This window comes from Uloborus diversus, chromosome 5 (genome assembly GCF_026930045.1).
Source record: "Uloborus diversus isolate 005 chromosome 5, Udiv.v.3.1, whole genome shotgun sequence".
Taxonomy (NCBI): domain Eukaryota; kingdom Metazoa; phylum Arthropoda; class Arachnida; order Araneae; family Uloboridae; genus Uloborus; species Uloborus diversus.
In genome coordinates, this window is record NC_072735.1 from 151,067,750 (window position 1) to 151,083,612 (window position 15,863).

The 15,863-nt window shown below is 35.5% G+C and overlaps 1 protein-coding gene across 1 annotated transcript; it reads left to right on the forward strand.

Moving 5' to 3' along the window:
- Positions 1 to 377: 377 nt before the first annotated feature.
- On the forward strand, positions 378 to 14,587 carry LOC129223194 (uncharacterized). Its single transcript, XM_054857761.1, has 8 exons — positions 378 to 503; positions 2,890 to 3,123; positions 5,986 to 6,117; positions 7,688 to 7,810; positions 9,712 to 9,846; positions 11,768 to 11,800; positions 11,924 to 11,977; positions 13,484 to 14,587. Exons 1-8 carry the CDS (start codon positions 378 to 380, stop codon positions 13,706 to 13,708), a joined length of 1,062 nt encoding a protein of 353 aa, XP_054713736.1. The 3' UTR covers positions 13,709 to 14,587.
- Positions 14,588 to 15,863: the final 1,276 nt, after the last annotated feature.

Consider the following 15,863-nt stretch of genomic DNA (forward strand, 5'->3'; position numbering starts at 1 on the left):
TTCATATCCGTAGTTTCATATAATGTATCACGAAATCGCTGTGAAAATATTCTAATCGCATTCATTAATTTAGTGGGACTCTCGCTCAGTCTAAATATAAACAAGTAACACGAAATCTTAAAACAGAAAACCCAAAAAGTCCGTGCGCAAGCGCAGTTGAAATGGCAAATTTGTAATAACCGGGATTTAACGTCTAGTGCGATTTTCTAGTTTTGTTATAATTTTTCTTCCGGGTCAGGTGAGCCTTCTCATATCCCGGGAGGCTATGCTGCAAAATGAGAACAAATAAATTTTTATTTGGATGCAATGAATTAATTGATCTAACGAAAAGAGTCAATTAATTTTTGAAACGTCTGAAAACAAAATACACCGTCAAGATGGTTGAGGAAGTTAAACGTCAGATGGGACGATTTGAAAACTTAATTGGATTTGAAGGAAAATCAGATGTCGGATCGAAGTCTTTTATACAGGAACTGATCAGATCTTTGAGTGAAAAGTACAAGGTACAGTGACATCTTTCGCTAAAAATGTGATTTCTAAAATTTTACGCAACAACTTTTGTTTTCAGAAAAATTTTACCCAATTGTTAAATCAACCAAAAAAAAAAAAGAGTAAATGGAACGAAATCCCCGGCTTGGCGACATTTTTTCTAGGCGATATTTTGTGACGCCAAGTCGTGCTGACGTGTTTAAATTTTACTGCAATTCTTGTAAACTGTAAAGGCAAAACAAAACAGAAACAATTAGTGAGTTATCACCGAAAAAAGTTGCAAAATATTAATGTCGTCAACTCACTGACTATACTAAAGCGCTAATGATTCGGTGAACGAACTGTCGTTTGCACGAAACTGCGTCTAAAGAAGCGAAAGCGCACATCTGTGACGGACAAACTACCACCCCTGCAAACCAATACTTGCGTTCATTTCCGCCTATAAACCGGATGTTAACCTTTCCATGTAGTCGACGGTCAGACAGTACATGCAATGCATTAATAAACGGAAAATCGCAATTTTTCGACTTACGTCCTTCTGACTCTGAGGTACAGAGTTGTCTTTGCGTATTATCGTATGTCTTACTTATTATTCAGTTAGTCAAAATGGCTATCAAGCAGGAAGTGATTTAGCATTTTATGGTTCAATGTCACTGGACCTAACACCATGTGATTTTTATCGTGGAGATATGAGAAGGGTTGAAGGGTTCTGTGTTTATACCCCTTACCTGCAAATCTTGACGAACTGAAATGCTGGATCACTGCACCAACTGCTTCTTTGACTGCATCCATGATACAATGTGTATGGTAGGCGTTTTATTGCAAGTGTGACTATGATATCGTTCAGACGTCTGGAGGAGGGAACATAGAACATATTTAGCACTGATTTAAGTTTGAAAAAAAAATTCCGTTTTGTGCCATTTTTACTTTTTGAAATACTCACGTTTGAAACCCCACCATTCTTTTGGAATCATCCTGTATCATTGATGCCAAAAGTTTGATCTTATTTTTAAAAATTAATGAAGTTTTTACTTTTAACTCTTTTCAAAATATATTCCTCAAGTTCTCATTTTTGAGAATACTCAAAAACGCTATGAGCTTATTTCTGAGACTCTAAAAAATACATAAGACCAGGGGAGAAAAAACGAGGAAATTTTGATAGTGAAGGTTTTTGACCGGGTCAAAATTGGCTATAACATTTCAACATAGCCTTCCTTTTACTCTCTTGTCATTTTTTAAACTCAACAGAAAAAAAAAATCTAATTTGAATTTTGACATCTTGAATTCAAATAATGTTTTTCGCAATCACAAGTTGCGACAAGACCCTACTCATTAGAGTTATTGTTTCTAGAAATGGCTTGCCCCCCCCCCCAAGCATGTCCCTCCTCCTGGGTGGTTATGTGTGTATAGTTGTGTGTGTGTAGGCTTAAGTGTGTGCACGTAGGCCTGTGTATGTGTGTAAAGGTGCTCACGCGTTGACGAGTGTGTATGAGCATGCGTGTGAAGGACATGGACGCCACCACCCAGCAGAAGGGGATTCCGGGGGACAGTGCTCAGGAACAGAGCAGCCGTGCCGCCGCCGCGCCGGTGGGTGGTGGTGCTGCTGGTCCAAGCTGAAAAATAATCCCAAGGTCAAGGACTGTCAAATGAGAACAATAAGCAATCGTGATTGCTCAAAACATCCCTCCCTCACATTTCGACGCTCAAGAAGTTTCATAACGAGTGAATGAATTACTGAAATATTGTTCAAATTATGTAATTTAACTTCGGACACAACTTGTACAACAATACCAGAAGAGAACAAGCTATAACAGCCCGAATTGGAACTGGTCATACCAGATTTACACATAAGCATCTTTTTTCATGTGAACGCGCATAAATATGCAATACATGCAATGTTAATCAGACACTGTTGCATATGCATATCCTTTGACCAACTGTCCAATCGTATTCGTTTTAAATTTTTCAATCAGTTTCATTCGTCTTTGAAGGAACTACTAGGGGTCACAACTCTTCCCAAATTGTTTCCCTTCCTTCAAGAGATTGGATTTTTCTCTTTAATGTCTGTCCTTATGTTCCTGTTTTATTATTCATGCTTTTTACGTTACTCAAAATTATTTTTCAGTTCATTATTTATTATTTAAAATTTAAAACTTCGTTGATGTATTTATTATAGCAAAGTTCTCCAAATTCTAGAAATTTTATACCCTTCTCACGTTGAACAATTTCACTTTTCGCAACACTTTTTTCTTCTCCCTTGCAATCGTTTGGCGTAGTTTAGTCTATCAAGTCGCTTGCGCCATATAAAACCCAAAAGAACCAACCAACCAACTTGTCCACTTGACTTATCAAAATTAGCTGTAATTGATTGTAATAAAAAATCTAATATTTGCTTAACAGAAAGATGTGCATAGTAGTATAAGGTTACATCAACTGGAATTTTTTTATGACTTGATCGAGAATTCTCGTCGCAAGCAACAAAAAGCGCTGGTCGAGGAAGAGGATGATTTCCAACCGGAACGAAAAAGAGCAGCAGCTGAAGCCGACGAAGAAGCCCCTGAAGTTGAAAAGAAAGTCGAAGAAAAAAAGCCAGATGATATTGTATCAGTGGATGCAAAAGATATAGACGACTGGGTAACTATACCATTTCGAAATTCCTCATGACTTTCATGGCAATTACAGTGCTGGTAAAAAAAATTGTATCACCCTCGCATTTTCGCAACAATGGGATTATGTGAGAAGTTTTGGTCGGCCGATTAATGATGAATGTATGTGAAATTCTGCAAGACTTATGAAATAAATATTTAACAGCAGGAATCCGATAATTGTTTACGTAGATCGGGGCTGTTTCCGGGACAAGGCGAACTGCTGACCCCATGCTCATTTTTCCATTTCTGAACCTGCGTGTGAGTTTAGAAAAAAAAAAAAAAATATGAACCCCATGTCAATTTAAGTCTAATGGCAGGATAAAGGTTTTTAAATTGTTACTTACCAGTTTTGCTTTATGGCACGGAGCAGAATCATCCTGGAAAATGACGTTTGGAACTGAAGTAAAGTGATCCCGGATAGTAGGAAGCAATTTCTCCTCCAAAATGCCAATATACACCTGAGCGAGCGTTTACTGTTCCTTACATAAAGTGAAGCCCATCAACTCCTTGATCAGAAATACATCCCCAAATCATCTGGAATACGAGATGCTTGATTGTGTGTTGAATGCAGTCGGCATGATATTCTTCTCCTTTGCGGCTCGGGTGATGCAATATTTTTTATCACCACTTAGTTTTCTCAATATCGTAAAGCATTGCTGAGTCTTTGGGAAAGACTTAAGATATTAATATTGTTTCAATTAGCTGGCGGATTATACATTTTGATGGAACTTTTACTGCTACTTAATACCTTGCTTTCTTTATTTGGCGAAATATTTTCAATTTTAATGAAAGTTTTAATGACTCTTAATGGTTTAATTTATTTATTTGACAAAATTTTTACCGTTTAATGAAGCATTTAGAATGGCTGTAGTGCTAAGATTTATGAAAACTCGCCACGCAACCCTGTTATCTTAACTATGTCGGATATCAATCTGAATGCATTAAATATTGAAGAAGAAATAACCATGTTTACTTACAATTCACAATTAAATTTTTGCTAATGAATGATAGCCCAAGCTCACAACTTTTTCTGCAGATGAAGACGTTCCTTGTGACTCCGAAACACGTGTACTTTGTGATGTACTTGGGGGGAGGGGGCGACGCGATGGAACGTGCGCCGTATCCCGAAATACACTGGCCTCTAAAAGTTAAGGTACAAGATGTTTTTCAAAGCTCCCCATAAAAAAATGGCAGTAACAATAAAGTTCATAGTTTGCATGAATGATAATAACGAACTTTAAAACTATTTATAAAAAAAAGGTTGCTATTACTTTTATTTTATAGGAAAGATCATATTTTTACGAGTGAGAAAAGAATATGCAAATATCAAGCTTTTGTACTTTTGTGTATGTTGTGTTGATTTCCAACTGTTGTTGGCAGTTTCGGTGACAATAGTCGATAGAGTTTAGAAAATGTCTCAGAGACGTCGTTTACCCGAATTCGTTAAAGTGGAGGGCAGTTAGATGGATGGACATGGGATTGTCGCAGGCTGATGCTGCTAGACGTCTCAATGTGTTTCGTAGTGTTGTTCAGCGATTTTAGGATCTGATACCAATCCGAAGATTCTGTGTCCGACTTTTCCAGGCCGACCACGACCTACAACATCTGCAGAAGACCTGCTTTTCTAGTTTTTTCGGCCCGAAGGAGAAAAACCATCACTGTGCCGCAGCTCGTTGCAGACCACTTTGTAGCATCAGGAAGAAGAATCTCTGCTACTACGGTGCGAAAACGCAGCACACAATGCAGATCTCTATGCAAGACGACCACTTGTGTGTGTTCCCCTAAACGGACCACAGAGAAGGATCCGCTTATGCTGGGCAAGAGAACATGTTTCCTGGGTCCAGTAGCAATGGGCTTTTGTGCTGTTCACAGACGAGTCCAGATTTACATTGGAGAGTGATTCACGGTGCCTACTGAACTGGAGGGAACAGCGCAATAGATACCATCAATTCAACACAATTGGAAGACCGACAGTTATGGAGGTAGTGGAATCATGGTTTAGGCAGAGATCTCGCTCGCTGGCCACATTGAACTGCATGTGTTCTATGGAGGAACTCTGACTGGTCTGAGATATTGGGATGAGGTCCTTGATCCATATGTCCACCCATATGCTGGTGCTATTGGTAATGACTTCATTAAGATGGATTATAATGCACGACCGAACCGAGCTCGAATTATTGAGGAGTATCTCGAGGATCACGGTTTAGGACGAATGGAATGGCCAGCTCAGTCACTTTCCTTTGCCGGGCTGATGAGTGCTAATAAGCACAAAACTGCAGTCCTCGGCTGGAAATGACTGGAGCTGGCGATGTATTTCATGTATCTTTGAGACTATCTTGGCAGACAGGTTGATGCTTTAAATCCTCCTCTAAAATCGTTACATGAGCTGGAACAAGGCTTACTATCTGGTCTTCACTTCTCATTCCGGTGTCCGACAACTTAATAAATAGCATAGAAAATCGATGCCGCCAATGAATTCAAGTTAGGGGGGACACATTCCTTATTAGAAATATTTTTTGTATTGTTTATATGACATTTTACTACATAACACTGTGATGTTCTGTTTTCTTCAAGAATGAACTTTTTCGCAAAGATTGCTTTTTTTTTTTTTTGTTATAAATCGTTTTTGCAATACTGACCTGGTTTGACCTAACAGACGTCGACCAACTGTGACACCTACCCCATAAAACTAGGTTAAATTAAATCAGCAAAGACATGGGGGGTTCTAACTAAACACAGAAATCACCATAGTTACAATACATTATTATTATTATCATTTTTTTTCTGACGAGATTTCTTGCGGATTTAAATTAATATTAATTCATGTACGTTTTTTTCTTTCCTCCAGAAAGATTTAATGACATTATCAAAGATATACTATGTACTAGAGCATCCGAAATCACAAGGTTTAACTTGGAAACGGAGAATCACCAAAAAGAAAAGCATAACTAAGTTCACCGACAGAGATTTAATAGAATGGGTAAGTAATGATTCTGAAACAGTTTCGTTGAAGTTTGAAATTCCAATCAATCCAACAAATCACCAAAATACTGGATTGTGATTTAATTTTACTCATATTACAGAAATGAATATTTTAATACTACCTAAGAACTCTTAGTTACTGTTAAAAAAAAAAAAAAAAAAAAAAAAAAAAAAACTTCATAAGTAAGGTGACGATATGCATGATTTTGCCTCATTTTCCTCGTCATTTTTCGAAACATCAATCATTTATTTCTATGTCTACTTCCTAAAATTTTAAAGGAAAGTGGAAAAATAAGTCAAGTACAAAGTGTTTTCCGAAGTTAGAGGAAACGGGACAGTTTTAATTTCAATCTTCAATAATGTTTTTAAAATCACCCAAAAAGAATTTAATTTTGAATTTTCTAAATAATAAATACAACCGAGGCCATGCTCAAGACAGCATTCCCTGTCAGACAACATTCCCCCCAATCAGACAACATTCCTGTTTGGGGGCGATATCGTTTAGACCAGTTCCAAGCAAAGTGGCACCCAGCATTGTTGGGGCTTTAAGGATGAGTCAAAAACATCGAATTCATAGGAAATGAAGAAGGAGGTAATCGTAAAAAACAAATCAACTCTTCCACAATGTGCACCTTATCTGGGAGCAAGGCGGCAGTTTTCACTGAAATTCATTTCTCGGTATAAACATACAATGCCACTTTACGAAAAAAAAAAAAATGTTTCGCCAACGCTTTGATTACAGCAATTCATGCTTCTCTTGTTGTCAACCTGTTTTGATTTAGACTCGTCCAACGTCGAATTTAACAATATTAAGCTGTACACTCTCTGCTGCTTCTTGAAACCAGCTTTTTTCTTAAGTGGGGAGATCAGATGTCTTACACCCGAGACGAATTGGACTTTGGTGTTCAAATGTTTTTAATGCTTGCATGTATGGCTGGTATACAAGGTGTTCCGTTGTAACCTGCAAGACCTCTATTTTTCGACTCCTACTCCGCAAGCACCAGCAGAGTTGCGGACTTTCAGGAAAAATTACCGAATCCGACTCTTGCAATTTTAAACCTTCAACCCCCGAATCCGACTCTAAATCTTCGACTCCACAGCCCTGATAATAACTCGTTCAGTCACAAAACAAATAACTAAAAAAATAAGTAGAAAATTTATTAGTTTAATTTGCCTAATTTAATTTTGTGGAGTACACAAGAAATATAATTCAAAACTCACTAAATTATTAACTAGGAGAAGAGATTTTTACTCGTCCTTCACAGTCCATTAATTTGGTCATTGAGACTCTACCCCCGTTTAATTCCATAAAAACCAAATGATATGAATCAGTGTAATGCTTCTAAATATAGTCTTCAAATTTCCCCGTTTTTTTTTTTCTTTTCTTAAATAAGACACTGCATTCGTTTTCTGCCAAGCTTAAAAAATAGGAAAAAAAAAAAAAAAAAATCACATTTTCATAGTAATTGAAATAACGAGTTTTGAAGAACAAAATCTATGGTTATAAACTATCAGAATATATGACGAATATGTATTTAGTACAAATAGTTGAATATCTTTTTGAACAGCGAGTAGCTCAACATTTCCGTTTGAGGGGTCTGGAAGAATGGGCTCAGAGTCGCAGTGACGCCCGTCAGATGGCGCAAGAATCACCATATGATTTTGATGGCATCGATGAAGAATCAGAAACAGTGAGTAAATGTGTTTAAAACATTTTATATTAAAAACTGAATGTATCTTTCTATGTGAATACTATCAATTTCACTCTAACTGCTTCCGAATGCCAGATAATTGACGATCGAACCAGGTGTAGATAGATTCGTAATTTTTCGGACACTGTGTTAACGCAATTTCCAGTTATCTACGACTTTAATTAACGGAAATAATAATTAAAACGTCAAGTTTCAAAGATATTTTTACGGCAAGCGTTTCTACTTTTTTGGCAGCCTGCTCGTTTCTCCTACACAGTCATTCTTTCCAAAGGCCACTCACCTTTCGCCTCAGCAAAATTACGGTCACACACTTTTTCCTGTGCTTACAATTTCTCTCTCTTTTTATGATTAAAGCAGAAGTGTTTCGATATTTGAATGGTTTGAAAGCATAGACATGGTAATCGGGTTTCTTATGTCTATGATTAAGAGGCGCGGCGGACTGGCAATGGATTGATTCTAGAGGTGTGCCACGCTGAAGATTAATTTACTGTTCATTAATTGATCCGAGTTCATGGTTAAGTGGGAATTGGAATGGAATGGTTCCAGAGATGCGTCGGGAAAACAAATAATGAACTGATTATTAATTAATATACCGTCGCAGGCGCAGGCAACAAGAAGGGGCAGAATCCACAGAAGTACACTGTCAAAGGCTTTGCACACCAATCCACCGTAGGCGGCTAGTACTTTATAAATAGTTGCACCACCGGAGAAAGCCTGGGAGGAGGGCTTAAAACTTTTTGGTCCAAAGACTTTTCCTTAAGCGGGAGAGGGGGAGAATAAGAAAATATAGCTATAGACTGATGTTTTACAGTTAAATATGGTACAGGTTCACGAAATTATATTTTTAAAAAGATGTTAATGAACACCAATATTTTCTATAACACAATGACATATACTACGGCGTATACGTCGTTGAGGTTACCATACGTGAGGAGTGAGGTTACAGGAGTTGACGTAAAGCGTCCTGTAACCTCAAGAGTCCTAGTAGTCACAAATAATGAGAGAAAGTTCGATTTTTCCCACCCCTTGAGCTATTAGGGCCCAAAATCGAATCAGCATCTATAGCCCATGAGGTCTACCAATGGACAAGTTTTTGTTTGATTTCGTCCGTTATTTCCTGAGGCATAGCCAGGCACAGATGTATAAGTTTTGGGCCCCCCTGCAGTAAAATCTGCAGGGCCCCACTCCCAGCGACCAGCAGTGTATATTTGCAACGTTAAGAGATCTTAGTGCAAGTTTTTTTCAATTTCCTGGGCCGTTGGAACCCTTAAGGACGTGCCCCCCAACCCCCTTCCGCTCTACGCGTAATATGATCTGGGCCTGGCTATAGCAGTCATACATGCAAAAGAAAACTTTCGATTGCTCCACTTCCCTTTGAGGAATAGATGCCAAAATGTACCGGGTACCAATTTGTTGGTACCCGGTACATTTTGTTGAATTGTTGGTAGCTGGTGAGATACAAATATGTAATAAATTTCGCTCGATTTCATGCTGTAGTTTTCGCACTAAACTAATGCGGCCTCAAAAGATCGTTTATGCACATACAGACAGCAGACACACATACATTTCCGAAAAATGGTCCAAATACTGTAGATTCAGTGCACTTCAAAACATGCAAATCCGCCGAAATTCGAAAAGTTTTACGAATTCAATACTTTCTTCTGCATATTGGAGATAAAAGAAGATAAATTTTTTTTGTCTTTAGCATTACTATCGCTGTGTGTGCGTGCTGCTACTATAGTTGCGGCAAACCTAACCTGGCAGTATTGTGAAGGCTACGTAGATCCTAATTACGTCATTACAGTGCTGCCAGGTTAGGTTTTCCCCAAATATAGTACTATTATTATATTTATTTTTTACTTTTATAAATGCACCTTTAGAAAGAAATCGAGGACATGTTCAACATTTTCGCCACCACTAAAAAAAAGAAACCGAAAATTACAACGAAAAAGCAAGAGAAGACAATAAAAACGTCAAGGCCGTTCAAGTTTACAGATGAAACCATTGAAGATTGGGTAATTGAAACGTAGTTTCCAAAACATTAGAATTACAAAATACTCCTAAGTAAAATAAATTACATCAAGGGTTCTCAAAGTGTTTTCAAAGTTAAAGCCCTTCCCAGTAACCTCGATTTTAAAACATGGTGACATCCAAATATGTTAATTTCCGGGGATAGAACTTTTTTACAGCAGTCTGCGATGCAAGTTAAAACCCCCAAAATAGTCTGCATGATGAGACGCCATAAGATTGAAAAAATGAGATGCTAAACTTGAAAACTACAAGTACCAAAATGTTGCCTGTGGATTATATCCCATAACGCAGGAAATACAGTACCAATCTTTGTTTGTTGAAATTTAAGTTTATTTTTCTTTTTATAAATTTTAGTTTTTTTTTTCCGCTGCAGAAATAGTCTGCACACTTTCTCGGGAATCCGCGACGCACGTTGAAGCGTCACGTTGATTCTGCTATCCGGGCGTCTGTACCAAAATCACCTCCCCAGGTACAGATACAAAGCTTTGAAAATTCCCGTTTTTTCCGCTGGGAATTTAAATTGAAATCGGAAATTTTTAAAAACTCCCAATTTTGAGAAATTTTCAAACTTTTACATGCCATTTTTCTTTTCTTTTCTTTTCTTTCTTTTTTTTTTATTTTAAAGTTTTGAGGATTTGACAGATGCTGTGTCTTTCGGGCATTTGAAATATTTTTACAGATGCAAAAGTTTTCAGATTCTTTTCAATTTAATGCTCATAAATGTTTTAACTTTTTTTGATATGCTAGTGAAGAAAGATGAAAATAACCTCATATTTATTATGATTGAGGATTGTCTTAATTAAGTTTTACTTGTTTGTTCCTTACATTTGTAATTTTAATATGATGTGTGTCATAAATGTACAAAATTAACCTTCACTATTCACATACATTGTTACTTAAAATGATTGTAAGAAATTTAGTATCTTCATCACACAAATTCTGATAAATATTAGTATTAAAAAAAAAAACCTTTTTTCATCTACTATTATGTTCAAAGTTCCTTTTTTCCAACTTAAAAGAACTTTTTTTGTTCAATGAAAAAGGATAGCAATTGTGTTTAAAATTATGTACGAGTTTTTCTTCCTCAAACTTTTCAAGAACTCCGGGGTTTTCCCCAGAAAATTTCTGTCCCCCCCCCTTTATTTCAATCTTCTCTCCAATTCTGCTCACACCAGGAGAAAACTCTGGTAACTCCTACTTAAATTACAGCAAGACGAGTTGCAGAATGTCTGTTCAAATTACGCATCCTGGATGCCTACTTTGAAAGCTTGAAAGAAATCATGCATGCCTATTCCAAGGAGCAAGTATTCAGGGCATGCAAAATTTTAAACGTCATTACCAGGGAGTCTATAATGAACACATAATGGTAGATTATATTGAGCGACTTCTTTGAAACTGATAAGACACACGCGAGCTGCACTGTTTTACATTCCTGCAGAATTGAGGTTTGGTTCTCTCTTTATTTTAAATAAGGAAAAAACACGGAAATTCATACCTTTCACTAAAATTTCAAACTTTAGTTGTACTAGCCTCAAAAACAAAGTTCTACAGGTTTTTTTTTTGTGTTTTTATGATTTTTTTTTTTGGTAATGGGTCTGTTTTAAAGGCTTTAGCTTTTTTGCAGACCTCCGGAAATAGCATCCATTCTTTCATGCAGTACCACTATCAAGGGATTTGGGACCACGAAAAAAAAATCATAAAATCAAGAGTTTGTAAAATCAAATAACATTCGTTCAATGAAAGATTTCGTAAATTCGAGGTTTGTAAACTTGAGCGTCAACTTTGCCATGGTCACCTTGAATCATAACTTTTACTATTTTATGCATGAATGTCGATTGTATGCTTTCATCTCATTGTCAAAATTAGTACACTAACATAATTTTTCTTTTCTTTGCAACGTTGCAGACAGAAAGTTACTCTGATGACAGTGATGATATGGTGAGCATTTCCAACATCGAATATAAGTTGAATCTTGAGTATATACTTATTTTGAGCTTAGATTTAAAAGAAAAATATAAAATACATTATAAAATTTATACTTTTTGGTTTTTTAATTATAAGGAGACATTGGAAGCTGCAGAAGAAATTATAGAAGGTCCTGATGGAGAACCAAAGGTAATTATGATGCTAAACTAGGGCGTCCGTATAGGGGGTTGGGGGGGGGGGGCTCGAGCCCCACCCCCCTTTAAAATTATAACTTCCTTGCTTTTAGTACTTTTTTCTTTGCAAAACTGTAAAAACATTTCTTCCCCAGTCATTAATGAATAAGTTATTAAAAATGCCAAATTTTAATGACTCTAATCTGTCTTGAAATCAGTTTCCACAGGGAAGATATCTAGCTAAACCACAAGGAAAATATTTGAGCCACCCCTTGCAACTTTGCATATAGGCGCCCATGTAGCTAAACTGTGACATGGACCCCCGGGCTAGAAAAACTCACTTTATAAAGATCACTGAGTATATTTTTTCTTACATTCCTATCAGAAAATCTTTGAGCAGCAGTATGTTTAAGTGCTAAACAGGGGCACCCCCAACTGGAGGTCACTGTGGTCTTCCAGAAAGTTCCTTATTCAGCAAATTTTGACTGACAATTCAACAAAATTTGGAGCTCCATATGGCAAAATTATCACCATTTGGCGAAATTTGGAGTTCCATTCGGCAAAAACTTTGGAGTTATTGAGAATTTCCACCCTTCCAAAAAATTTAAGTTAGGGGCACTCCTGGTACTAAACGTTAAGGACATTCCTGGTTGACAAACCGGCTCTCCCATGAACAAAATTTCTCAGCGTTGTAAGTCTCTGTGGTCCTAAAATTAATTGATGCCCCAAACATCTTTTGTTTTTTCTGTCTGGAACAGAATCATGTCAGCCAAGATGAAGCCGAATGCAAAATTATTGCTGAGTAGTAATAATAATATATATATATAAAAAAACTACAACAACAAATACACTCTTCAACAACAGCGACGCTGGCAGTAGTCATTGCATCGCACAATGCCACTACAACTACTGCAAATCAGGGACACAGAGAGCCAAGGTGGGACCCTTGTCAGATTTGTCACCGGGATCCCCTCCCCCCTAAAATAAGAAGAAAAAGGAGAAAAAGAAGAAGAAAGGGGAAAAAAAGAAAAAAAAACTGCTTATATTGAAAATAACTAAATCAATTAAAAGTGCCATAACAGTAAATACTGAAAAAGTAAATTTTATTTTATCTTTATGTTTTCGCTTAGTCAGAGTAACCCTCCACTTTTCTTTCTTTCTTCATTTCTTTTTTTTCAGCATCAGTGTTGCCACTCCCCTTGAAGCCTGGGCCCCTTGTTTCTGGCTAGGCTGAAATGGCCTCTCATGGGACCTGCTGCAAATGATACGTATACTGCTATCTGTTGGACTTATGATTGTTATATGGTTTTTCTGTTGGACCCTCATCCCAGACCCTGCAGTAGAAATATTCAACTTACTTCAAAACTAAGAAACTTAACAATTCTTTGTTTTTGATAGAGCAATTTTTATTTGAAATTTGTGCAAAATTGAATATTTTTTTCTCCAAAGAGATGAAATACAGATCTGAACACATGAACTTGCAAAAAATATCTTTATTAAACTACCTTTTTTTTTTCTTTAGGATGATAAGTTAGAAGAACAAGAATCATCTTTTGATGAGGAAGAGTGCATTTCTGAAATATTTAGTAATTATCAGAAAATAGAAAAATATAGACAGCCAATTTTCGATGAAATGGATCGAGCTGAGGTAACTATCAAAAAACCATTACATCTTAGTACTTTAATACATTTTAAACAGTTTTATCTTGTTTCCCAAAAATTCAAAGAAAAAAAAATTACTTTTTAGTCGCTTGAAAAATGGTACAAGTTGTTCTATGAAGCTACTAAGGATACAGTTGATGTTACTGAAACCGAAGAAATGAAGTCTCCAACGGTAACTGAAAAAAAAGTACCATTGAAAGAAGCGAAAGCAAAATTAACAGAGCTACCCGCTATAAAAGAGTATGGTTCCGAAATCAAGGATACTCTACCCGAAAAAATGGAAACTACCATAGATGAATTGCCCAAAGAAGAAATCACTGACGTGATTTCTGAAAGTACAGAACAACCGGAGCCTGAAACTTCAACAGGCAAAACAATTGATCACCAAGAATCAGATACCACAGCCAGAACAGCAGCAAATGTGGAAGGAAAAGAAGAGACTACTATTTCTGAAGACGATGAACATTTAGTTTCTGAGGACGTTTCCGAAGAAAATGATACAAAGCAAGATAGCACATTTGATGAAATAGAAATAGAAGAAGATAAAGATTCTGATGGTAAACTCACAGATACTCCGCATTCAGATGACGAAAACTAAAAAAAATTTAAAAGGCAGTCTTTTATAGTTATAGTCATGAAATTCAGCTTCACTCTTGAAATTCGTTTAAATGAATCTTAGATTTACGTAAATGATTTTACATCAAACTTGTGTTCATTAAAACCATTTATATAAAAGTTATGTTCATGAAATTGAGAATCACTGAAAAAATTATTTACATGAAGCTACACAAAATTATGAAGAAAAAACCTACCATGAAACTAAAAAATAAGATAAATACATAAAAGAGGATTAAAAAAAATTTGAATTGTATGAAGAGGATTCCATTTTAAAATGAAAATAAATGCGACTTTGGTATACAATAGAATCTTGTTTTCAGAATCAGAAAAAAGAGATCAATGACCATAAAATCAGCAAAAATATATTAAAAAAGAAATATGATAGATAATTTACAAACCATAGACATACTAACTTTTAAATATAGTTTGAATGTTCAGGAAGTTTCAAATTTCAAGAAAAAAATCACACACAGTTGAAAGTAGAATAAAATTTTTATAATGTTGAAAATTCAATGTTTTTCCAATAAATAACCGTTTTGAATTTCTTTTGTATTTTTTTTTTTTTTTTGGCTGAACATTAATTTTTTTCTCAAAACATTTTCTGAAACCCATACATGTATAGACAGGAAAGTTTCACTGCCATTCATGAAAGTCATTTACATGAAAGTCATTCACGAAAATTAGTTTTCTAAAATTCATTTGCATGAAATTAAGATTTAGGTAGTTCATTTACATGAGCATAGTATTCATGAAATGTATTTACATGAAAGCCATATTTATGAAATTCAGGCTCACTAGTGAAATTCATTTACATAAAAGTTACAGTCATGAAATTCAGTTTAACTTATGAAATTCATTTGCATGAAATTAAGATTAATGTAGCTCTTTTACATGAGAAGATTGTATTCATGAAATCCATTTACATGAGATAGAAAGTCATAGTCAAGAAATTCAGTTTCACTCATGAAATTCATTTACATGGAATTTAGATTCATGTAGTACAAGAGATTTATATTCATACAATTCAGTATCATTTGTTAAATTCATTTACACGAAAGTTATAGTCATGAAATTCAGCTTCACTCTTGAATAAATTTTAGATTCATGTAAATGATTCTACATCAAAATTGTGTTCATTAAAATTGTTTTAAACGAAAGTTAAGTTCATGCAATTCAGAATCATCAATAAATTTATTCATGCAGCTGATTTACTCAAGGTTTTAATTCAGGAAATTCATTTACATGAAAGTTACAATCACAAAATTCATTTACATAACATTTATTTGTATGAAAGAATCCTGGGATTCAGTATCACTCATAAAATTCATTTTCATGAAAGTTACAGACCTTCAATTCAGCTTCATTCATGAAATTCATTTACATGAAATTTAGATTCATAAAATTCATTACATTTGATTTATATTCACAAAATTCATTTGCGTGAAAGTTTTTTGCATAAATTATTCATATTGCAAAATTCATCATCAGAAAAGGTCATAAAAGTTGGTTTCACTGATGAAATTCATTTACAAGAAATTTAGATTCATGTAATGCATTTAAATGAAGTTTTTCCTCTTGAAGTTCATTTACATGAAGTTTATAGTCATGAAATGCAGTTTCAC

Coding starts and splice junctions, on each gene's coding strand:
- LOC129223194 (XM_054857761.1), top strand. CDS start 378: ATGGTTGAGGAAGTTAAACGTCAGATGGGACGATTTGAAAACTTAATT. Junction 504..2,889: donor CTTTGAGTGAAAAGTACAAG/GTACAGTGACAT, acceptor TTTGCTTAACAG/AAAGATGTGCATAGTAGTAT. Junction 11,978..13,483: donor GTCCTGATGGAGAACCAAAG/GTAATTATGATG, acceptor TTTTTTCTTTAG/GATGATAAGTTAGAAGAACA.